Source organism: Mus caroli, unplaced genomic scaffold, assembly GCF_978045245.1.
Source record: "Mus caroli unplaced genomic scaffold, Mus_caroli_1 scaffold_3, whole genome shotgun sequence".
NCBI lineage: Eukaryota > Metazoa > Chordata > Mammalia > Rodentia > Muridae > Mus > Mus caroli.
In genome coordinates, this window is record NW_028227258.1 from 37,092,802 (window position 1) to 37,117,157 (window position 24,356).

At 38.8% G+C, this 24,356-nt stretch overlaps 1 protein-coding gene across 2 annotated transcripts in view; it reads left to right on the forward strand.

Annotated features, from left to right (window-relative positions):
• Nucleotides 1-23,950, forward strand: part of Myoz2 (myozenin 2) — a 32,794-nt gene extending 8,844 nt beyond the window's left edge. For both annotated transcript variants that reach the window (XM_021158976.3, XM_029475624.2), the window contains 4 exons: nt 514-683; nt 9,572-9,701; nt 14,689-14,872; nt 21,825-23,950. In XM_021158976.3, coding sequence (XP_021014635.1) covers nt 514-683; nt 9,572-9,701; nt 14,689-14,872; nt 21,825-22,059 — 719 coding nt within the window. In that variant the 3' untranslated portion in view covers nt 22,060-23,950. The remainder of the gene's footprint in view (nt 1-513; nt 684-9,571; nt 9,702-14,688; nt 14,873-21,824) is intronic.
• The last annotated feature ends 406 nt before the right edge of the window (nt 23,951-24,356 follow it).

Sequence of the window (24,356 nt, forward strand, 5' to 3'; positions counted from 1 at the left end):
CAAGACTAGACAGTGAACTGGAGAGAACATGTACTTCAGTAATAGGCAAAACCCAAACTAATGCACACAAATGTGAGGATAAACGCAAAGCTTATTAATGTAAGTGTGAAGCAGTTCTGTTTGAAAAGCCGGTAACTGGAAAGCCTAAACAGTACTAAGAATATCACAGCCAGCTCATTAATTCTTTCTATATGCCTGATAGCATGATGAATAGCTTATATGAAATATTTTACTTACTTAAATACCATTTAATACCAACTCTTTGCAGTAGTTATTCTCGTTATTATTAGCTGAACATCAACGAGGAGGACATGGAGGTTTAGACAAAATAAGCAACCTATGTGATCATGTAGTGCCAAAATGATGAGCTCAGATGTCCCCCAAGGATGACTGACTGAAGCACAAGCCAATGACTTACTGCAATACTGGGGGAGGAGACAAATCATAGAACTTAGCCAAGTGTATGAAATTGCTTTCTTTTGGATTCTCATGAAGGAAAATGTTGTCTTGCAGATGTTGACGGCATGGACCTGGGCAAAAAAGTTAGCATCCCCAGAGACATCATGATAGAAGAATTGTCCCATTTCAGTAATCGTGGGGCCAGGCTGTTTAAGATGCGTCAAAGAAGATCTGACAAATACACCTTTGAAAATTTCCAGTATGAATCTAGAGCACAAATAAATGTAGGTACAGCCCGACCGTGAGTACATACACGAATGGACAGCATTCCTAAGTTGAAACGTGTTACCAGGCTCCCAAACGAGTTGTTCAGCATACCTTTTTTTCAGTTTAATTCTATTAGACCCTTTTAGTCAGGATGATGGATGGATAGCTTAGGTGCCTAAATAAAGGAAATATTATGTATGACATGAAAAGGCTTTTCTTCTCAATAGGACATTGTGAGCCGTAGATTTGGCACTGGGGGTGTGGACTGTTCTGCTAGGATGGGAGTGAGAAGGGAGAAGTGGTACCAAATGTTTCCACATCTTATCACCTACAGTTAAATGTTTGTGGTGGAAATACTCCCAAAGAACACAGAGGTCCACAAAGCAAGGCTAAGGGTTGTGTTTGCTGGATAGGCTTTGTAAATGCTGAGAACAGGAATCTCTGTCAGTCTCATCTCAAAGTATTTCTTCCATATGGTAATGGCCAAGCCAGCTCGCACCTAACTCTTCAGGCCAATAAACATCAAAACCTTAACACTTTTGATTATATTTTATAGCTGGGTGTAGTGGTGCATTCTTGTAATCCCAGCACTCTGGAGGCAGAGGTAGAAGGATCACTCCCAACTTCCAGGCCATCCTGGGCAACACAGGGAGTTCAAAGCCAGCCAAGACTGCAGAGTGAGACCTTGTCTCAAACTAACAAACATTAGATTTTGACATCGGTTACCATCATATTCACTTAAACAGTCATTGAGAGAAACTGTGGAGAAGGAAGATAGTTAATAAAAGACAGATAACCAGTTAAGGTAAATGAGTTTGTTTATTTTTATTACTCATATAGTTCCTTGTTATACTAACTAACTAACAGTTAAATGAAAAATATGAAGATAGAGTGTTTCTATGTAGTCCTGGCTGGCCTGAAACTCTCTGTGTAGACCAAACTGATCTTGAACTCATAGAGATCTGCTTACCTCTTCTACCCAAGGACTGGGATTAAAGGCCTATGCCACCATACCAGGCTTAAATTAAGCTTTTGAAAGCCGGGGATTAAATGTGCTGATTGAGTCCTTGCCTGACTTGTTCAAACTCCAGAACTATAGTCAACCAAACAACAAGCATGACTTGATTCTAGTTTTAATTGTGAATTCAGTGAGACATGGAAAATCACACTCAATTACGATATTTTCATTTGTGAAGGATAAGTTTTTTGGTTTTTTTTTTTTTTTACCTGAAGTCATGGGTAAATAGATGATGTTATTTTAGCCTATTATTATCCATAATACCCTCTCCTCGGAAAATATCTGTGGCTAGTACAGTATGAACTGAAAATAATCCCTATTTACCCAATGGCCTATTACAAAATTACATTCATGAAGGAATAACAACAAAGACGACATTTTATGAAGTAATATGAAATAGGTGGATTAAGGAAAGCCTTGCAAAACCACCTGCAAGTTCAGACCTCTCAGTAAATGAATAATGCCTGCTTGCATGACTCCCACAGACACTGCAAACACTAACGGTATAACTACCGCTCTGAAAAAGGAAGTGGCTCTCAACCTGCCAAGTGCTGCAACCCTTTAATACAGTTCCTCAGGTTGTAGTGACCCCCCCAACCATAAAATTATTTTGTTGCTACTTTATAATTATAATTTTGCTACTGTTACAAATCATAGTGTAAATATCTGATATTCGGTATTAGTCTTAGGTGACCCTTGTGAAAGATTCATTTGACCCCAAAGGTGTCACAGCCCACAGGTCAAGAATCACCGGCATGTGGGATTAGAACTGTCCTCATGAACATAGCATATTCTCTCATAATCTTACATATTTGTTTCCAGTTATAATAAACATATGAAGATATGACTTGAGATTGTTTACTATTCCAAGAAAATTGGACACGAAATGATTAGTAGAATCCCAAACAACTAAATCAAACAATATAATGATGCTAAATAACTCAGAGCAGTATATACCAATAAAGATTGTAAAGGCAGGGATTGCTTGGTCTTTTAATGTTGTGTGCCCTTTTCATCTCTAGACAAAAAAAAATGCATTTATTTGCCTTTGGATTTCCAACATAGTGCCTACCACATAATAGGCCCTTGCTAAATATTTCCCAAAGGTATAAATTAATTGACAGGAATCATAATTCTTTTTTTTAAAAATCCCTGTCATGTTAACGATGTTCCAAATTGCAATGACTGAGTTGTCACACTTGACAAAGTGACTGTGGCTTATATATGCTATCTTTCTCATATTTGTCAGGCATATTTTAGCACTAAAATCATGTCACAAATAGGTTGTGCAACAGGTGACACCTTAGAGAGGATTTCAGGCCCCATATTTTACAGTTAAAAAAAAAAAACTAAGAAAGACAAAGTAATTTGTAAATTAAGCAATCATGTCATTGATAGGAAGTTAGGCCCAGTTTCCTCTCAGTGCATAATGAGCTGGCCTAATTATTGATCAATTGTTCTAGAAAATACTTTTACCTTTCCACATCTACTGAGCTACAGACACAATTACTTATCTGTATGGTTCCTGTTTTATTACATTGTTTAGTATCTCATATAGATGATAACACGGGTCACATCCCCATTTCAATATCTCAACTGTTAAGTAGCATGGTTTATTTTCTTTGGTTGGCTGGGGTTTTTGTTTTGTTTTGTGTTGAGACAGTCTCACGCTTGCCAGACTGTCCCTCAGCTGACTATGCAGTCATGGTTGGCCTTGAACTCCTTGAACTCCTGATTCTCCTGTGTATCCTGAGTATAGGCACATCCTAAAATAAAAATACAAACACAGCTTTGAGCTTAATCTACTTCTAAGGGGCACTAGCAAATTCAAGTTTCATGTACTTGGTATGAAATAAATAATATTCAGAACAAATGGATGAATTCTTCAAAAGAATGGTTGCCTGCTACATGGCCTAGTTTTAAAGTCCTGGTTGATAAGGTTGTTTATGTCCTAAATTAAAGGCAAAACAAAATAAAGAAATAAAGAAGGAAAAGAAGAAATTAGTGAAGTAAACTTTCAAGATAAAGTAAAAATGTAAAAGGAATTAATGATAATTATAATCCTCTTTATAAATCACTGTTAATGGATATTGGGCTGTTTGCAGTCTCTAAAACTTCTAGGAGAAAGTGTACAATAAAAGACAATTTTCCCAGGGAAACACACACCAACTGGTTACCTAATACCAAATGGCCAGCCCTGAAAACACATAGACAAGCAAGATTATACAGAGTGAGCAGCAGCAGTTAAGCGCACTGACTGCTCTTCTAGAGGTTCTGAGTTCAATTCCCAGCAACCACATGGTGGTTCACAACCATCTGTAATAGGATCCAATGCCCTCTTCTGGTGTGTCTGAAGACAGCTACAGTGTACTTACAAAAAAATAGATAAATAAATCTTTTTAAAAAAATACAGACTAAGCAGATTGTATTTAGGTATTGAAGAATATATATATATATACATGTGCATATATATATACACATGTGTATGTATATATATATATATACACATGTGCATATATATATGCACACACATATGATATATGTAGCAACAGTTAATGAAAAAAGAAGGCATGAGTTTGAAGGAGAGAAATAGGGATATATGGGAGGGCTTGAAGGGAGGAGAGAGAAGGGGGAAATGACATAATCTCAAAAAATAAAAGAAATAATTTAAAAACTGAAAGACTAAAAGAAAGCACATATTTGCAAATGTACCAAAATATTTTGTTTCCTTACAAAACAGTTCTGTTTGTCACGATTTTAGAATGCCACATTCCATTTTTCTCCAAAATACATTTGTTATTGTATCAAAATAAAAACATCTGATTTTTAAGAAAACAATTCTTAAATAAGACTAAACAATGTATATTGGAAGTCTTAATATATTTATTATGTTTTGTTTAAAAAATCATTTTCTTTATATTTGGTAAAAAGTTTACAACAAATCTTTTTTGTTGTTATTTCTACAGAAACCATGCAATTGCATATTTGTTTTGAACTTGTATGTTTTGAGCCTAGAAGACACTGCTTTCATTTTATGGTCAACCTCAGTAAATTAACAACCACGTTTTCGCTTGTCTTTTCCACCTTTCTGATGGGAAACAGAGATGGTTTCTGGTGGGAACACTATAATTTAAGGCTTAGGCCACAATCACTCATCACCTGGACATCACAGGGCTTTGTTTGTACACTAAACAATGATAATAGAAGGCTTGCGGCCTTCCTGCTAATGACTAACCAAAGAGTGGATGTTCCAGTTCATCTAAGCCACAGGAGATGTCCTGTTTCCTAAAATGAATGTGGGTAGGATTCCCTGTCCTCATAGGTGAAATTCATATTATAGACATCTAGACACATAACAAATGGGGATGCTTTATACATTATGCTTTGACCCTTCCACATTAACTCAACAGCCATTTAATGTATACTTGAAGCTGGTAAAATATAAATATAGTAAATTCAGTAAAATACTTGAGATAGATGATAAATTCAAAATGTAAAACATTAAATTATGTATGTATGCAAAATGCTTTACATTTAGTAATTATTAAAAATGGCCTTTAAGACTTTTTTTGGTTTTTTTTTTTTTTTTGGTTTTTTTTTTTTTTTTTGGTTTTTTGGTTTTTCAAGACAGGGTTTCTCTGTATAGCCCTGGCTGTCCTGGAACTCACTTTGTAGACCAGGCTGGCCTCGAACTCAGAAATCCACCTGCCTCTGCCTCCCAAGTGCTGGGATTAAAGGCGTGCTCCACCACTGCCCGGCTAAGACTTTTTTGAAGCAGAGTTTTACTCTGTGATCCTGGCTGGCCTGGAACTTACTGTGTAGACCAGACTGGCTTCAAAATCAAAGAGATCTGTCTGTGTCTGCCTCATGAGTGCTGGCATTAAAGATGTGCACCACTATACCTAGCTAAAATAGTCTTCATGTATAACTTATAGGAAAAAAAAATTTGCCTAACTAAATTTAACTTGTGCTATAAATGTGATAACAAAATTCTGTTTAACATGAACAAATAAGAGAGGCCATAAAAGAATGTTGCAGATGCAGTTGGAGTGTTGAGATTGTACAGATGTGGTGGCATTTCTGCTATGATACACTAGGAAGAAGAAGGAAATTGAAGTTAGACATGGAGGATTTAGGATTTGGTTTGATAGTGAACAGAGGGGGCTCTCTGGAAGTAGATGAAGCAGCAGTCTTAAAGTGATGAGCAGTAAAGAACAGGAATATGTGAGATCAGATCTTGGAAATGTACTGGTACAAGTAAGAGGCAAGTCCAAGATCTTAATGGCCGGACATGAGTTTGAACAGTATTCAACATGAGGTAAGGAAGAATTTCTAAAGGTTAGAGTCATGTCAGACAGACACATTGTGTTCCAACTGACTACAAGAGAAGTGAGTGATGGGAAATGAACGGAAGGCAAATGTCTATATGACAAAAATGAGGAAGGTTGGTGACTCAGCAGTCAAGAGCACTTGCTGCTCTTGCAGATGACCTAAGTTTAGTTCCCAGCATCCACGTGGCAGCTCACAACTGCCTGTAACTCCAGCTCTAGAGAATGCAAACCCCTCTCCTGTCCTCTGTAGACAAACACACTCACATGCACAGACCCATACACGGGTACACATGCATGTAATTAAAAATAAAATAAGGGGCTTTTAATAAGATTTATTTATTTTATGTGTATGAGTACACTGCAGCTGTCAGACACACCAGAAGAGGGCATCGGATCCCATTACAGATGGTTGTGAGCCACCATGTAGTTAATGGGAATTGAACTTCAGAAGAGTACTCAGTGCTCTTAACCTCTGAGCCATCTCTCCAGTCCATGAAATAAGTTTTGAAAGAGAAATAAGCAAGAAAGATATGCACATTGAAGACTAAAGTGGTAAAGAAAAATGAGGTTTAAGAAGGTTATGGCAAAAAGAAATTAGCTGGATTTGATGATTTATTCACTAAAAATTCAGCAAATACTCATAGAATAATTACATTATATAAAGCTTTGTAAAAACAAGCATTCAATTAGATTCAAAGCAAACATGTGTACACATGAAGATAGCCATGTGTGGGAGAGGCATTCAGTGCTGTTTGTGGCCTAAGGGCTTCCTAGAGCTTGGGGAACTGGTCCTCAGGAAGACTTCCGGGTCAAATTCAACTCTAAACCTCTAAGTCTTGTGTTTGAAGTGTGTGGCGGGTCACCTCACTCAGTATAATAGTTTGTAATTCCATTAGTTACCTTCAAAACTCATGATTTCATTTTCCTTTATAACTAAATAATATTTTACCGTGTGGGTGCACATTGATCAACTGAGTGGAGGAGAAACTGCAGAGTGGGAATCTTTGCCAGCTATACAGCTGAGATAGGATTAAGACCCAGAATATACCAAGACTCAAAACAGAGTCAAGAAAACGAATGACCTGGGTTATTATTATTATTATTTTAAAAATGGGTTATCGTTCTGAACAGAGAGTTCTCAAAAGAGCAAATCAAAATAGCTAAGATAGAGCTATAAAAGTGTTCAACATTCTTAGAAATCAGAGAAATGAAAATTAAAAATACTTTGAGATTTCGTCTCAACCCAGTCAAAATGGCTAAGATCAAGCAAACCACTGATAGCACATGCTGATGAGGATGTGGGGGAGGGGCTGTAGAAGTTAAACCCTGGTTCTTCCTCTCAGCCCCATGCTCCCAGGAATAAGACTCAGACTCAAAATATATTGACACCTTGAATACCTTGGCCATATAGCTAGGCTCTTCTCTGACTAGATATGACTTAAAATACCCTATTTATTCTAGCCTACATTCTGCCATGTGGCTGGTTACCTGTGCTCAGGTACCATACATCTGCCTTGTCACATCTTTTCAGTGACTCTCCCACCTTCTCTCTCCAGAATGCTTCCTCATCCTGATGTCCCACCTCTACTTACTGCCTAAGCAATAGGCTATAGGCTTTTTAATTGACAGACAATGCACCCATACAATACACGAGATAGTCTCTCTACAAGGGAACACTTACTCATTGTTAGTGGGATTGAGAATCCATGCAGTCACTATGAACATCATTATGAAGAATTCACACCAAGCTAAAAATAGGACTACCAGATGACCCAGCTGTACCACCCCTTGTCATGTGCCCAAAGGACTGACTCAACGAATACTTTCTTAGCTATGTTCCTTTCTGATCTATTCACAATAGCTAGACAACTGGAAACAAACTGAAAGTTTTTAAAGGTGTTATTCTGTTGCCATAGAGGCAATCCTAAATTATAAGACTACAACAAATTCACTTACACCTTAAAGGAGAAGTATCTCTTTTCAGAATTTTATTTTCTTTAAAAAACACACACACACATTCTTTAAGTTTATGTAGCTAAATACATGTCGCTTTTCTGTTTATAGGCATGGTAGGAACGACAGCTGTTCAAATATTCTAATGAATCTAAAACTTAAGTGTAAATAAAATACAACACTAATATAATAAAACTATGAGCCAAAGAGGGCCACACAACCTTCATTAAAACATTACAGGGTATTAGTTACCTTCTAGAACTGTACAGTAAGACCCACGGCTGAAGATACCATATGCTGGAGTCGTATAAAACATGGGGGGATCCAGCTAGTTAGTCAACTGGAAGCTTCATCCCTACTGTTTGCCTTTCATAAAGCTGAAAGCTGCTATGTAAGCTAACGGAGGAGAAAAGCCAACATAGGTCACAGCCAGCAGGGCTTTTCATTGGATTAAGACTTGTTTCAAGAGATAGAACCTATATATGATAGTGTCAACAGAGCCCAAAACCTGTGGCTACAAAGGTCATGGGCTCTAGGGGAAATTTTACTACTGTAATCTGCTAAAAGACATAGCATAAAAGTGATTCCTAATGAGTTGCTGCTATAGCCATCAGTGCACTCCTCAGGCCTCATGGGAGAAGCCTCTTCTTGCTGTGGACAGCAATTACCATAGAGATTCTAATATGAAGAGATTAAAAGACTTCAGAATGTTCAGCCCTACAAGAGACATCTATATCACAACCCTCTTATCAAGGTTCAGGAACCATTGCTGACAAGATGTTGGAAAGATTCTCACAGCCAGAGGCAGTGGAGGCCTTAAGGAAACAGTGTTTGTCAGACACAGCAGGGCAGATACACATATGAACTCCCAGTACTTGTGATAGCAATATACAAGCCCCGAGAAAGCTCAAGCCAGACAAAACCCCAGCATGGAAGAGGGGAGGTGGACATGAAGTCCCAACCCTAGCTTGAGCTCCTGGTATTTGAATGCTGCAGAGAGAGGATAAATCAGTTTAGTTCAGTAGTGTGACACCTAGTCAACTACACTCCAGGGCAGTCCCCACACCCAGGAGTTGTTGGCCAACACATACTGGACTCAGTGAGGGGGCGGGGGGAGGAGCATGAGGTCTAATGAAGTTGGAAAGGATCTAGGAGGAGTTAGGGGAGAGAGATAAATATAAGCAAAACACATTGTATAAAATTCTCAAAAAAATTAATAAAAGACATTATTTTTTAAAGAATCTCTAAATCAAATGGTTGGTCAATATGCTTTGTTTTATTATATTGGTAAATATTTTTAAATTAACCATAATTCTTATGGTGATGTTATGGATAGAAATCAAATAAATTGAGGGGAAGTTCTACAGTGCCGTGCACACAGTATTTCTCAATTAATGTTGTTGTTGTTGCTGCTGCTGTTGAGTGGAATATAGACTGACATACACGAAAGTTCTCACTGAATGGCTCATACTGTATTACCGTGTAAATCCCTGAGGTCCCGGGTGACATGGTCACACTATGTTTGCTTTCTCTTTATACATATGGGAGCTAGCATTGTCATTACTGTGCCTAATAGTTTAAATTTACTTTTAAACAAATGCAGCACAATATCGCCATGCAGAATGGGAGAGTTGATGGAAGCAACCTGGAAGGTGGCTCACAGCAAGGCCCCTCAACTCCGCCCAACACCCCCGATCCACGAAGCCCCCCAAATCCAGAGACCATCGCACCAGGTAACTAACCGCCTTCGAATGCAACAGTAAAATTTCTATGAATTTAAAAATACTACTCCTTTAAAGTTTCATTAAATGGTATTTTGTTCATAAGTTTAGAATAATTGTAACATTTAAGTTTAAAATAATCCTTTAAAATATTTACAATAGGTATATGTTGTTTCAGATGGTCCATGCTATTCCTTTTAACTGTTTTTATTTATTTATCTGGTGTGTGTGTGTGTATGTGTGTGTGTCTTTTGCTGAGTGCATGTGTAGGTCAGAAGACAGTTTTCAGTAGTCAATTTTTCGATTGGTTTCTGTTCTCTGAAAGGACTTTATCTGAAGTCTATAAAGTATATATTTGGTCAGGTGTGGGTGGCTTATCACTTTAATCTTGGCACTCTGGAAGATAAGGTGAGAGGTTTATGAGACCCATGCCAGTCTGGGCTGTCTAGACATTGTATCAGAATAAACAAACAGTATCAATAACAACAAGACACACAAACAAAAGAACATAGTTCTTGAGTTTGTGTTCTAAGCAAATCCTATTAAATTAATATGTATTATTTAGAAACACGATTACATGATGAGAGATAATATCTTTGTAAAAAAATCCTATTAACTAATTACTAACTTTTCAAAATAACCTACAAGCTTCTTGTCTTCAAAAATTCAAATACTGCCTTAAAAGTCATATGCAAACTAAGTATTTAAAAGTTCACAAAATTTAAATTTAAATTTCTCTAAAATGAACACACACTTTAGGAAAAGCAACTGTAGGGTTTTCCTCAGAGTGGCAATAGACTATTTTTGAATATGGGTGAGCGCACACACTAACATTTCAATTTTTAAAAATTGATTATCAGTCATTGCTGAGCTTAGAAAGATTAGGACATTCTGATGGATCACACTGAGAGAGCTATAGACAGACATCTTAAAATAACACCAGAGAACACGGAAGAACAATTAAAACACACAGCATCCTGAAAGAAATATTACAATGATGATCCTTCTGCAGTTTCAAGTGAAAGTTATGGCCAAAAGCAAGCTTTCAGATCACAACAGGCTAAATCCATCACTGTAGTCGGTCCACCTCTCCTTTTCACTTTACTACTGTGCTGTAAAAAATTAATTTCTTTGCTTTGACTCTTCTAAATCTCTAAAATAAGTTATTACAAATCTAGTGTGAGAATTAAGAGTGGAGAGTATGGTCTTTAAGATGGAGTGAATACTTGGTTCATTTTTTAAAAATTATTTAATTTTACATTTTTCTTTTTTTTTTTTTTTTTGGTTTTTGAGACAGGGTTTCTCTGTGTAGCCCTGGCTGTCCTGGCACTCACTTTGTAGACCAGGCTGGCCTCGAACTCAGAAATCCACCTGCCTCTGCCTCCCGAGTGCTGGGATTAAAGGCGTGCGCCACCACGCCCGGCTCACATTTTTCAATTAAACTATAGTTTCACCACTTCCTTCTTCCCTTCCCTCCATTCACCCTTCCTCCAACCCCTTCCATGTTCCTCTCAACTCTCCAATTGATAGCCTCTCTTTCTTTATTATTACATATATGCAACATATAATGTATATATACTATCTAAACATATATTAACAAATACATAAATACAACCTGCTGAGTCTTGTCACTTGTGTGTATATAACTCAGGGCTGCTTACTTTATATTGAATAACCACAGGAGGCTAACTCTCCCTGTCTCGGCAGTTATTGGTAGCCTGTATACTCGTTTTTTTTCTGTATTGCTAATATTTTAGCATGTTTAACTATCTAATTAGTGTATATAAAGAACTCCAGAACAATAAGGCTACAGTGGGTATCAGCTCCTTTTTTAAAATAATTATTTATGAGTCTAATGTAAAATAATAAAAGGGCACATTTGAAAATAATAATATACGGAAATCCATCAACATAATCCATTATATAAACCAACTCAAAGACAAAAACCACATGATCATCTCGTTAGATGCTGAGAAAGCATTTGACAAAATCTAGCACCCATTCATGATAAAAGTCTTGGAAAGATCAGGAATTCAAGGCCCATACCTAACCATGATAAAAGCAATCTACAGCAAACCAGTACCTAACACCAAAGTAAATGGTGAGAAGCTGGAAGCAATCCCACTAAAATCAGGGACTAGACAAGGCTGTCCACTTTCTCCTTACCCATTCAACATTGTACTTGAAGTCCTAGCCAGAACAATTCGACAACAAAAGGAGATCAAGGGGATACAAATTGGAAAGGAAGAAGTCAAAATATCACTTTTTGCAGATGATATGATAGTATATATAAGTGACCCTAAAAATTCCACCAGAGAACTCCTAAGCCTGATAAACAGGTTCATTGAAATAGCTGGATATAAAATTAACTCAAACAAGTCAATGGCCTTTCTCTACATAAAGGATAAACAGGCTGAGAAAGAAGTTAGGGAAACAACACCCTTCTCAATAGTCACAAATAATATAAAATAACTTGACATGACTCTAACTAAGGAAGTGAAAGATCTGTATGATAAGAACTTCAAGTCTTTGAAGAAAGAAATTAAAGAAGATCTCAGAAGGTGGAAAGATCTCCCATGCTCATGGATTGGCAGGATCAATTTAGTAAAAATGGCTATTTGCCAAAAGCAATCTACAGATTCAATGCAATCCCCATCAAAATTCCAACTCAATTCTTCAACTAATTAGAAAGGGCAATCGGCAGATTCATCTGGAATAACAAAAAACCTAGGATAGCAAAAAGTCTTCTCAAGGATAAAAGAACCTCTGGTGGAATCACCATGCCTGACCTAAAGCTGTACTACAGAGCAATTGTGATAAAAACTGAATGGTACTGGTATAGCGACAGACAAGTAGACCAATGGAATAAAATTGAAAACCCAGAAATGAACCCACACACCTATGGTCACTTGATCTTTGACAAGGGAGCTAAAACCATCCAGTGGAAAAAAGACAGCATTTTCAACAAATGGTGCTGGCACAACTGGTGGTTATCATGTAGAAGAATGTGAATTGATCCATTCCTAGCTCCTTGTACTAAGGTCAAATCTAAGTGGATCAAGGAACTCCACATAAAATCAGAGACACTGAAACTTATAGAGGAGAAAGTGGGGAAAAGCCTTGAAGATATGGGCACAGGGGAAAAATTCCTGAATAGAACAGCAATGGCTTGTGCTGTAAGATTGAGAAGAGACAAATGGGGCCTCATAAAATTGCAAAGCTTCTGTAAGGCAAAAGACACCGTCAATAAGACAAAAAGTCCACCAACAGATTGGGAAAGGATCTTTACCTATCCTAAATCAGGAAGGGGCCTAATATCCAATATATATATATAAAGAACTCAAGAAGGTGGACTCCAGAAAATCAAATAGCCCTATTAAAAAATGGGGCTCAGAGCTAAACAAAGAATTCTCACCTGAGAAATACAGAATGGCTGAGATGCACCTGAAAAAATGTTCAGCATCCTTAATCATCAGGGAAATGCAAATCAAAACAACCCTGAGATTCCACCTCACACCAGTCAGAATGGCTAAGATCAAAAACTCAGGTGACAGCAGATGCTGGCGAGGATGTGGAGAAAGAGGAACACTCCTCCATTGTTGGTGGGATTGCAAGCTTGTACAATCACTCTGGAAATCAGTCTGGTGGTTCCTCAAAAAATCGGACATAGTACTACCGGAGGATCCCGCAATACCTCTCCTGGGCATATATTCAGAAGATGTCCCAACCAGTAAGAAGGACACATGCTCCACTATGTTCATAGCAGCCTTATTTATAATATCCAGAAGCTGGAAAGAACCCAGATGTCCCTCAACAGAGGAATGGATACAGAAAATGTGGTACATTTACACAATGGAGTACTACTCAGCTATTAAAAAGAATGAATTTATGAAATTCCTAGGCAAATGGATGGACCTGGAGGGCATCATCCTGAGTGAGGTAACCCAATCAGAAAAGAACTCACATGATATGTACTCACTGATAAGTAGATATTAGCCCAGAAACTTAGAATACCCAAGATATAAGATACAATTTGCGAAACACATGAAGCTCGGGAAGAACGAAGACCAAGGTGTGGGTACTTTGCCCCTTATTGAAATTGGGAGCAAGGCACCCAAGGAAGGAGCTACAGAGACAAAGTTTGGAGCTGAGATGAAAGGATGGATCATCTAGAGACTGCCATACCTGGAGATCCATCCCATAATCAGTCTCCAAATGCTGACACCATTGCATACACTACTAGCAAGATTTTGCTGAAAGGACCCTGATATAGCTGTCTCTTGTGAGACTATGCCCGGGTCTAGCAAACACAGAAGTGGATACTCACAGGCAGCTATTGGATGGATCACAGGGCCCCCAATGGAGGAGCTGGAGGAAGTACCCAGGGAGCTGGGGGGATCTGCAACCCTATAGGTGGAACAACAATATGAACTAACCAGTACCCTCCCCCCCCCCCCCCCCCGCCCCAGAGCTTGTGTCTCTAGCTGCATATATATCAGAAGATGGCCTGGTCGGCCATCAGTGGAAATAGAGGCCCATTGGTCGTGCAGACCTTATATGCCTCAGTACAGGGAAACGCCAGGGCCAAGAGGTGGGAGTGGGTGGGTGGGGGAGTGGGTGTGGGAGGGTATGGGGGACTTTTGGGATAGCATTGGAAATGTAAATGAAATAAATACCTAATAATAAAAAAATAATAGTTTTACTTAAGTAAATGCAAATTATAGTCAAGGGAAAACAATGTGATTTGAAAAATGCAAATCATTAAAATAATAAAATAATAATTATTAATAATAATAACAATAATAAATTGTCGTCTTGTTTAGATTCCTTAATTTTAAAATGTTTTTAAATATCTCCACTTCTGTTTACTACTTTCTGGTGACTCATAGAAAGGGCTCTTCACAAACTCCCCAGCACGAACAGTAAAGGCAAGAAGATGTTGGTTGGCGTTTAGTGTCTGAAGGGCATTCTGTTCACTCCCTGTGCCCTGTTTCCAAAGGATATTCTGGACCACTGAAGGAAATTCCTCCTGAAAGGTTTAACACGACGGCCGTTCCTAAGTACTACCGGTCTCCATGGGAGCAGGCCATTGGCAGCGATCCGGAGCTCCTGGAGGCTTTGTACCCAAAACTTTTCAAGCCTGAAGGAAAGGCAGAACTGCCGGATTACAGGAGCTTTAACAGGTAACTCATTTATCCAGGGTGAGTCGGTGGATATGTGAACAAGACTTTCACACTACCGGACTGGGAATCAAACTGTCCGAGAAAACCATCTTTGATTCTGAGAAAAGAATCTAAGAAGAAACCTGGGCATCTGCTAAGTCTGGGTGGACACTCAGTTTTGCATTGTTACTAATACTCTACAAGTTTAAACTAGTCAATTTTCTGGGGTCTGTATGAAAAACTTCATAAAAATAATGCATTTTTAAAATGTTACCATTTATCTATATATTTCTATTTCTCCATTTTGTTTGTGTGGTGGGAGGACAGTTCACGTGCTGTGGTGCTCTGTTAGAGGTCAAAGGAAAACCCGCAGAGGTCTGTGCTCTACCAAGCTTCTACCAAGCAAGTCCCAGGGATCGAACATAGGCCATCAGGCATGACAGTGAGGGCCATTACTCATGAGTCATATTGCTGGCACAAGAGTCATTTTTTTTTTAAAGTGATTTAAAAAGCTATGAAGTTAGTCAATTATCCTGACGACCAAAATCTTTAAAAAAAAAAAAAAAGTTAGAATCTAACCCCATTATTTGATGCTATTTTCCTGTATTTTCCTGGGGGAGGTGTTCACTGGTAAGATACAATGATAAAGGGTAGATAAGCTAAGCAAAACTGAGCAGTTTGCAGCTTCGGAAGAGCAGGAACCGACTGAGATATTCCATGTAGAAGCCCTGGCGGCTACTCCAGGCTGACAACTAGAAATTGCAAGCATATCCATTAAGAGTAAAGGCAAACAAGAGACCAGCCTTCAACAACCTCAATGTGGCTTCTGTCAGCAGTGTCAAGCTGAGCAAACACTATGTCCTCTTAGTCACAAAAAGTGACCACAAATATCAGCCCAATTTTAGATTCGAATCATCTCTACCATAGTTTCGTTTCTGTCAATTTTTAATTATGATAAGACACATAGTATAAACTTGACAACTCTAAGCATTTTTTAAAAGATGTGTTTCTTGGGTCGTGCATGGTGGCACATGTCTTTAATCCCAGCACTTAGAAGGCAGAGGCAGGTGGATCTCTGGGAGTTCCAAGACAGCTGGGGCCCCTGTCTCAAAACAAAAACAAACACCACCCCAACCCCCACCCCAAAAGAAATCCAAGACACACTTCTTTTACTTTATATGGTTGAGTGTTTTGCTTGGATGTGTGTGTGCACCATGTGTGTACATGGTGCCCTTGGAGGGCAGGAGAGGGCATACAGCCCCCTGGACCTGGAGTTGTTACAAATGGTTGTGTGCCACCATGTAAACGCTGGAAACCTAGTCACCTGCAAGAGCAGAGCATCCTCTTAACTTCTAAGCCATCTTTCCAACCCCTTACTTTGAATCATGCTAAGGTCTAACTGGTCAGCAGTTTTTCCTACACTCACGATGCATGTCACCATTACCACCATCTCCAAGGCATTTTCTTGTAAGACCAGAAGTCCTGCCTGCATCTGTTCTGGACGATGAGTTCTGGACGAAGGGTCCTCTTCCCTAGTCAATCTGCTTTCCATTTTATGATTTTTACTACTCTATTTCCTGTAAGTAAAATCATATAGTATTTGTCTTTCGTTTTGTTTTGTTTTCATTTTTTATTGGATATTTTATTTACATTTCACATGTTTCCCCCTATCCAGGTCTCCCCTTCGAAAACCCCCTATCCCATCCCCCAACCCCCTCCTCTATGAGGGTGCTCCCCCACCCACCCACTTCTATCTCCCCTCCCTAGCATTCCCCTGTAGTTGTCTTTTTAGACTTATTTAGTGCAATGTCCTCTAGTTTAAATTTTACTTTGTGTTTATATTACAATAAAATTCAAAATATCGACTCCTTCCAGGGTTTAAGATTTGGCAGGAATACATATAGTGCTCCACAGTAGTTCCTAATATGTACCGCTATTCCGTGACGGTTTGTTGTATATGTTACGGAAATTGATTAAGTTTTCCTGTTGTGTATCATATTGAGAAACAGAGAAGCTTTCAGCTTAACAAATGAACTTAGTGACATTAGACACGGCTGAAGAGAGAACTGTGATATGATGCAAGACGATGTTCCCGCTGAAATACAGAAGAAAAGGAAACCAAAGAGCAAGGAAAGCAGAGGACGCATGCGCAGCCATGACAGTCCGTGGGAGCAGGAACCCAGGGAAGAAGTTAGAAGCAACACGAAAGGGCTAATGGCCAAGACCTTTCCACACTTGACAGAAGTCTCAAACGACCGCGCAAGCCAAGGAGAGTGAGCAAGACAGGAAAGAGGTTTGAAGTCCTGGGATTAACGTTTCTCTTCAAAGAAACAAAAGCAAGTTAATTTCCTAACTGAAATGATGGAAATCACCATCGAGCAACTAACATTATGATGTAACTACCAATCTATGATCCTATATCCACTAAAAGTATTCTTTCAAGATCAGAGTTACATTTAAGAGTTACATACACATTTTCTGACACAGACATTTATTGACCCCTTTTAGACAATAAGCAAGAATAATAAACAAAGTTGTTATTATTCACGGAGGGCGTATTGTGCTCACACACATTCAAAAGGAGCTACTGCAAATCACCAGAATTAGTTAAGTAAATATGTCAGGAATAAAAACTACAAAGTCCCAGTAAACTACAAAAATGACCCCAGTAATTATCTCTACCTGTATAAGTTCAACATGACAAAGGCCCTTCACTGTATTATTCAGAATATAATCCAGTCATTTAAAAGAGAAGTTCAAATACTTTTCCAGTATAAAATAGGCTCTTTTCCCATTGTAGGTCAACACAATTTTATTTCTTCAAACTACTAATGATTTTGAGAACTTAAGTTAACCAAGAATTTAGTTCAACTATTATACATACATATTTCAAAAGTAAAATGCAATTAGTATTGTTTCACTCTTATATTATTTAATTATTCAACATGTTACTACGTTGAGAGTTTATGCTGACATAACTTTTTCATTTTTGTAAAACAAATGGCCAAGACTCACAGAGGAGAGGGAAGGAGAGAGGGAGGGAGGAAGGGAGGGGAGAGAGAGAGAGAGAGAGAGAGACTACTACAGTTTAGTGCTCCCATGTCATTAGATATTAACAAAGGTTAAGATACAAGCTGATAACTCTCAGTGGTGATAATGATTAAAAGAAAATGGACTCCCAAGGAGAATTACAATCTCAAAATGACAAAGAACTGAATACAACTTTGGTTCTTTATTCCTTTTGTATGTATTCAAACTCGATGCTACGTTCAAGCCCATGGAATATGTGGGCAATGAACCGAGAGCAAGAAATTTTCTAGTTTTTCTGCAAATTACTGTGTGATCTTATATATAACTTTGAACTTAATTTTCTTATTTGTAGAACATATTCTATGATTAAAGTGTCTTTAAATATAGCACATTGATTTGTTAGTTGGTAAAATGGTTTATTTTTAATTTCTATGCAAGCATTTTACCCTGTAGAAAAAAATTAACAATTATTATGAGTATATTATGTATCCAGCACTATTCATACATCTTTACAACATAATCCTTTCAAAATAAACAAGAAACCATCAATCTGTGAATCTGAAAGATACAGGCTTATTATTCACTACATAGGTAACATAATATGAAAACCATTTCAACTCAACTATTTCTGAAAAGTTACTATTATGGAAATTATGGAGTTTTTTATAATTATGGGTTGTTTTTTCAAAAATTTTTTCAAGTCTTTCCACTGGAAATTTCTGCTCTACCAGCTTGTACTAAAGTTTGAAAGTATTCCCATGGACTTAAACCGCCTTACAGGAGGTCTCCTACTCTGGATGCTAATGCATGGTCCTTCAGTGCTGCGGAGAGGATGAGAGAGCCCAAATCAACAGGATGTAGTTTCAGACATGCCAAAGAAAAGAAAACTTCCTTTTCCAAACAGCAGCCTCCAACTGGCCTTGCGGTGAGAGCTAAGAGATGGACGATGGAACCGAAGGGATGTGGCCCTTTACAAGGCAAGAAGAATGCTCACGGTAATATAGGAAAAAACAAAACGCAAGTGGTTAAAAAGAAAGAAAGCAGCACACTGGATGCTAAAGCTACGCCCTGCGGGGCTGAGCAGCTCTCCCTCTGAGATTCAGAAAACACAGTCAGATTTCATTTCTGCAGCAATTGTAAAATCACTTGAGCTAATTCAGCTTACTTCAGAGACAGTCAACTCCAGCCAGCCTCCGTAATCTAATGGTGTAGCCATTCCTAAAATCCCATGTAAAATACCCATGCTTGGTTCAGTGGCTCTATTGTTCCTATCTTTCTTTCTTTACTTTTATTTCATTTATTTATTTTTATTAATTGGTTATTTTATTTATTTACATTTCAAATGTTGTCCCTGTTCCTAGTCTCCCCTCCCAAAATCCCCTATCCCATCCCCCCTCCCCTTTCCCTCTAAGAGGGTGCTTCTCCACCCACCAACCTGCTCCTGCCTCACCCCTCTAGCATCCCCCCCACACACACAACCTGGGGCCAAAGGCCTCCACAGCACCAAGGACCTCCCCTCCCCTTGATTTCAGATAAGGCAGTGCTCTGCTACATATGCAGCTGGAGCCATGGGTCCCTCCATGTGTACTCTTTGGTTAGTGGTTTAGTCCCTGGGAGCTCTGGTGGGCCTGGTTGGTTAATGTTGTTGTTCTTCCATGGGGTTACAAAACCCTTCAGCTCTATCAGGTCTTCCCCCAAATCTTCTACTGGGGACCCTGGGCTGTATCTGCATCTGTATTATGTGCTGGCAGAGCCTCTCAGAGGATAACCATACAACTCCTGTCTTTAAGTACTTCTTGGCATCAGCTATATTGTTGGGATTTGGTGTCTGCAGATGGGATGGATCCCAAGGTGGGGCAGTCTGTGGATGGCCCTTCCTTCAGTCTCTGCTCCACTCTTTGTTCCTGCATTTCCTTTAGACAGGAATGATTCTGGGTTAAAAATTTTGCGATGGGTAAGTGGCCCTATCTCTCAACTGGGGACTGTGCCTATCTTCTGGAGGTAGTCTCTTCAGGTTCTATCTCCCCTCTGTTGGGTATTTCGGCTAATGCCATTCCCATTGAGTTCTGTCAGCCTATCACTCCCTGGCATCTGGGACTTTCTAGTGGTTCCCCCCAGTCCCCTCTTCCCACCACGGCTACACATTTCTATTCATTCTCCTGACCCTCTGGACTTCTCTTCTGTCTATTCCCATACCTGATCCTGCCCTTCCCCTTTTTTCCTTCCCCCTCCTCTCTCCCTCTCAGGCCCCTCCCTCTACCTCCCATGATTATTTTGTTCCCCTTTGTAAGTAGGATTGGAGCATTGACACTTTGGTCTTCCTTCTTCTTAAGCTTCATATGGTCTGTGAGTTGTATTGTAGGTATTCTGATATTTTTCCTATCTTGAAATACCCTCCCTCCCTCCCTCCCTCCCTCCCTCCCTCCCTCCCTCCCTCCCTCCCTCCCTCCCTCTCTCTCTCTCTCTCTCTCTCTCTCTCTCTCTCTCTCTCTCTCTCTCTCTCTCTCTCTCTCCTCTATCTTTCCCTCTTCCCCTCCCATTTTTCTCCCTTCTGCATGTTCTCACTGTGGGAAACTGACCCCAGGCCTTGCACAGGCTAGGCATGGACTCCACTACTGAGCTCCAGGTGAAAATCATTAATAAATTGGGACGAGGGCTCTGTTTTATCTTGCCAAGACTCGCTGAGGAGTAGATTTAAATGGTGCTCTTCCTCCTGGGCTCTAAGGTCCGCAACATTCTAAGTATTTTGCTTTATTTTTCTTCATGGCTCCATATTTCTTCCCTAGACAAAATCCCCACAATCGGCCTGTAGCCTCTCTTGCCTCCATCTGTGAGTCTAAAAAGATGGGTCTTCTTCTTTTCCTTGAGCTTCCCAGAATTTTATCTGCCTTTGATTCATCTCTTCAGTGGACGTGCTGTTATGCATTAGCCAAATTCTAATGGCTAACCTCTCGCCTTCAGAAGTAGTAGTTTAAATGTGTGTGTGTGTGAGGGGGGGGGCGGGGTTCTAGAGAAATATTCCTGATGATTCAAACTAAAGTCACTGAACACTAGGCTGTTCACAGTATCCTCCTCTTTTGCTGCATAGCTCATCACTGTTAGATGTTTTATTTTTTATGCCTCCTTCACTTCACAAGATCTGAATGTGCACTGCATTGTTCATTTAGAACTGTGCCTGGCATTAAATGAGTGAAGCATGCCTAACAGAAAACAAGCTAGAAATGCACGAGAGATCTTGTATGCAGTAGCAGAGGTTAGATTTTTATTCAGAGATACATACGGAAGTTTTGAAATTTTTATTTGTTTTGGGATTGCGTTTTAATAAGGACATCTCTCCCTTCCCTTTCCTCCCTCCAAACTCCCCCCATAGATCCCTCTCTGCTCTCCTTCAAATTCATGGCCCCTTTTTGCAAATTTGGAAATCTTTAAAGTAAAGATAGAAACACGCACAAGACATATTTCTTACCTTCAAAGAGTTGGGGATTTGTAGATGACCCCAAGTAAATGATAATCTTAAAAATAGATACAAACAATACAAATAACCACACCTCCAGTACAAATGGTTGATAGAAACAACCCGCGCCACAGGAATTTGACTCAGCAGTGTGAGCTGGGATCATTGGAGGGAAGACAGAGCTGAAACGTCACAAGCACTAAAAAAACCACCAAAAGCATAGTGGCACGGATTGATGCAGTGACTCAGGGATGAGATTTGTCCAAAGAAGAGTACATGAAAAGAGGCCTCATAGTAATTTGGCGTCTATCTTCTTTACTGTCAACCCAACGGACCTTTGATGGAGATGCTTGGTTCTGTGGCCCCAAACTGAAAAACATCAGTTGGAGACTATTATAACAGGTCCATAAGTTTATGAGATTATTTGCATTTTTATGGCAAATAGAATTGAAGATTAATTATTATTTGCCTTTCTTTTGATTCCCACAGGGTTGCCACTCCATTTGGAGGTTTTGAAAAAGCATCAAAAATGGTCAAATTCAAAGTTCCAGATTTTGAACTACTGCTGCTGACAGATCCCAGGTTCTTGGCCTTTGCCAATCCTCTTTCGGGCAGACGATGCTTTAATAGGACACCAAAGGGGTGGATATCTGAGAATATCCCTGTCGTGATAACAACTGAGCCGACGGAAGATGCTGCTGTACCGGAATCAGACGACCTGTGAGAGGGAAGCTGGGGATGCCTCAGGAAGTTCTGCACATAAAAGCTGCTGTTGCTCTGCTTAGTGCAAAGCCATTGGAGTTCCTCATTACTAAAGTCACTCAATAGCAGTTAAGTACATTTCATCTTATGGCACTTAATTTGAACTGAACAATTAAATTCCTATTTTAAAAACCTTTAAGTCCCTTGTATTCATTCAGAACCTTATTTTCATTATTTAATTTCCTGTTTTGAATAAGCTAGCCGTTTCATTGCGAGCTTAAGATAGAAAAGAGTTAGCTAACAGAAGCTCTCTTCATCTCAAAGAGTTATCCCAGAAAATTTACACCAACTCTAGAATCAAAGTATACAGGAAGACATGCAGGGTTGTTCAGGATTTTATCTGAGGGTGAGAGTCAAGTGAGATGATCTACAGATGTTAGTGCTGAAGAGGAGGGTAACATAGCACAGCTGGGTGTGTCTCCTCTTCATCTGTTAGTAGACTTATAAATGCATATGTGTGTATATATATTTAAATTATTAACATTCTTGAGTTGAGTTATTAAATTCATTTAGAAGTAAAAGGACTGAGAGGTAGTGATCCAGAGAACAAAGCCAAATTCTACAGCACTTCTATTGACTAGTGTGTTCTTAGAATCCAGGTTCCCTAAACCTCAATACAATGTATTGATTAGGTGTATCTTTACTTATAAATTTTAGAAGAGAACTAACACTCAAGAAGTATATGGGCAAATGTATAAAGTTTGAATCGGCAGCTTCTTTTGAATTGGTTAACTCTTTAATTTCTAGTCAAATCCAAATCAAGTACCAGCAAATTCCATACAATAAAATAAAATGATATTAAAGCATACAAAAGGTTCTCAAAGCAAAGCAGCACACATCTGCCACAAGATAAGTGAATATTCTGTTAAAAAAGACTCAGACTGATATGTCAAAGGTATAGCTTAAAATATATGTATATCATGTGACAAGTATGCAGCATGAAACTTGTTGACCTTAATTTCTTCCCATTTTCATTTGGTTAAGAAGCCTCTGAGAGGGCTGGGGAGATGGCCCAGATATAAAGAGCACTGGCTGCTCTTCCAGAGGACCCGTGTTGAATTCCCAGCATCTACATGGCAGCTCACAACTAACTGTCTGAAACTCCAGTTCCAGGAGATCCAATACTGGACACAGACCTATGTACAGGCAAAACACCAACGCATATAAAATAAAGTGAAAAAAGATGTCTGTGAGAGATGGGGATACAAAAAATTTGACTATCATGCATGAGGCCCTATGTTTAGACCTAAGCACTGAAAAACAGTAGTAATTTATACAGAATAATATTCATCTTTGATTTGAGGGAAATTGCTGGAGGTGGGGTGGGGATTCCCATCTGTAATCCCACGGTGAGGAAGCATAGTAAACATTCTATCAAAAGAAAGAGAGAGAATAGAAGAAATTCTGTGGAAGGTATTCACAGCGAACAAAGAGCATCTCATCTGTCGAAAATTCTGCCACATTAAATTTAGCTAGGAAAATAGAGAAGTAATAATGACAACATCAAGCAGCAATAGTATTACACATATTTACAAAGGCATGTGTAGATAGTGCAGGAATTGATGATTTAATTATCTTTTACACCGACAGAGAAAAAAAAAATCTGTCTCACTTGTAGACCAAGCTGGCCTCAAACTCAAGAGATCAACCTGCCTCTGCCTTCCAGGTGCTGGGATTAAAGGTGTGAAAACCACCACGCCCCATGAAAAATAATTTAGTTAATAAAAAATACTCCTTAGAAGTAATGTCAAAATATTGTGTTTATACATATAATCATTGTAGAGACTATGAATAATTTAAAATGTACTTTAAGTTATGTTTTATATTTATTAATTTTACTTACAAGTTCTGAAGTAACAGCACAACTTTGGCATTTGTGATAAGTTATTAGACGTCTACCATACCAAATTTTTGTTCATTTTAACCTTAAAAATGAAATCATACTCTCTTCTGCATCCTGTGTTTATTACCATTTGTGAGTCACTGTTTTAATGAAATTGAAATTTATCAGATTACTCCAATTATGTCCCGATTCCTAATTTATATGCTCATAGCTATTTTTCTTTCAGTCCCTAAAAACACAGCAATTAACTGTGTCAATTATAAAGCATTACTCCCTAATCTCATAAACATTTTTCATTTAAGAGACTCTTAAGGGACTTTTCTTAAGATTATGCAGGACATGAAGAAACAACCCTCTAGTCAATGTTAGGTTTCTTCCATTCCTGGAAATGTCTATGAACTCACACTCAGCTGACA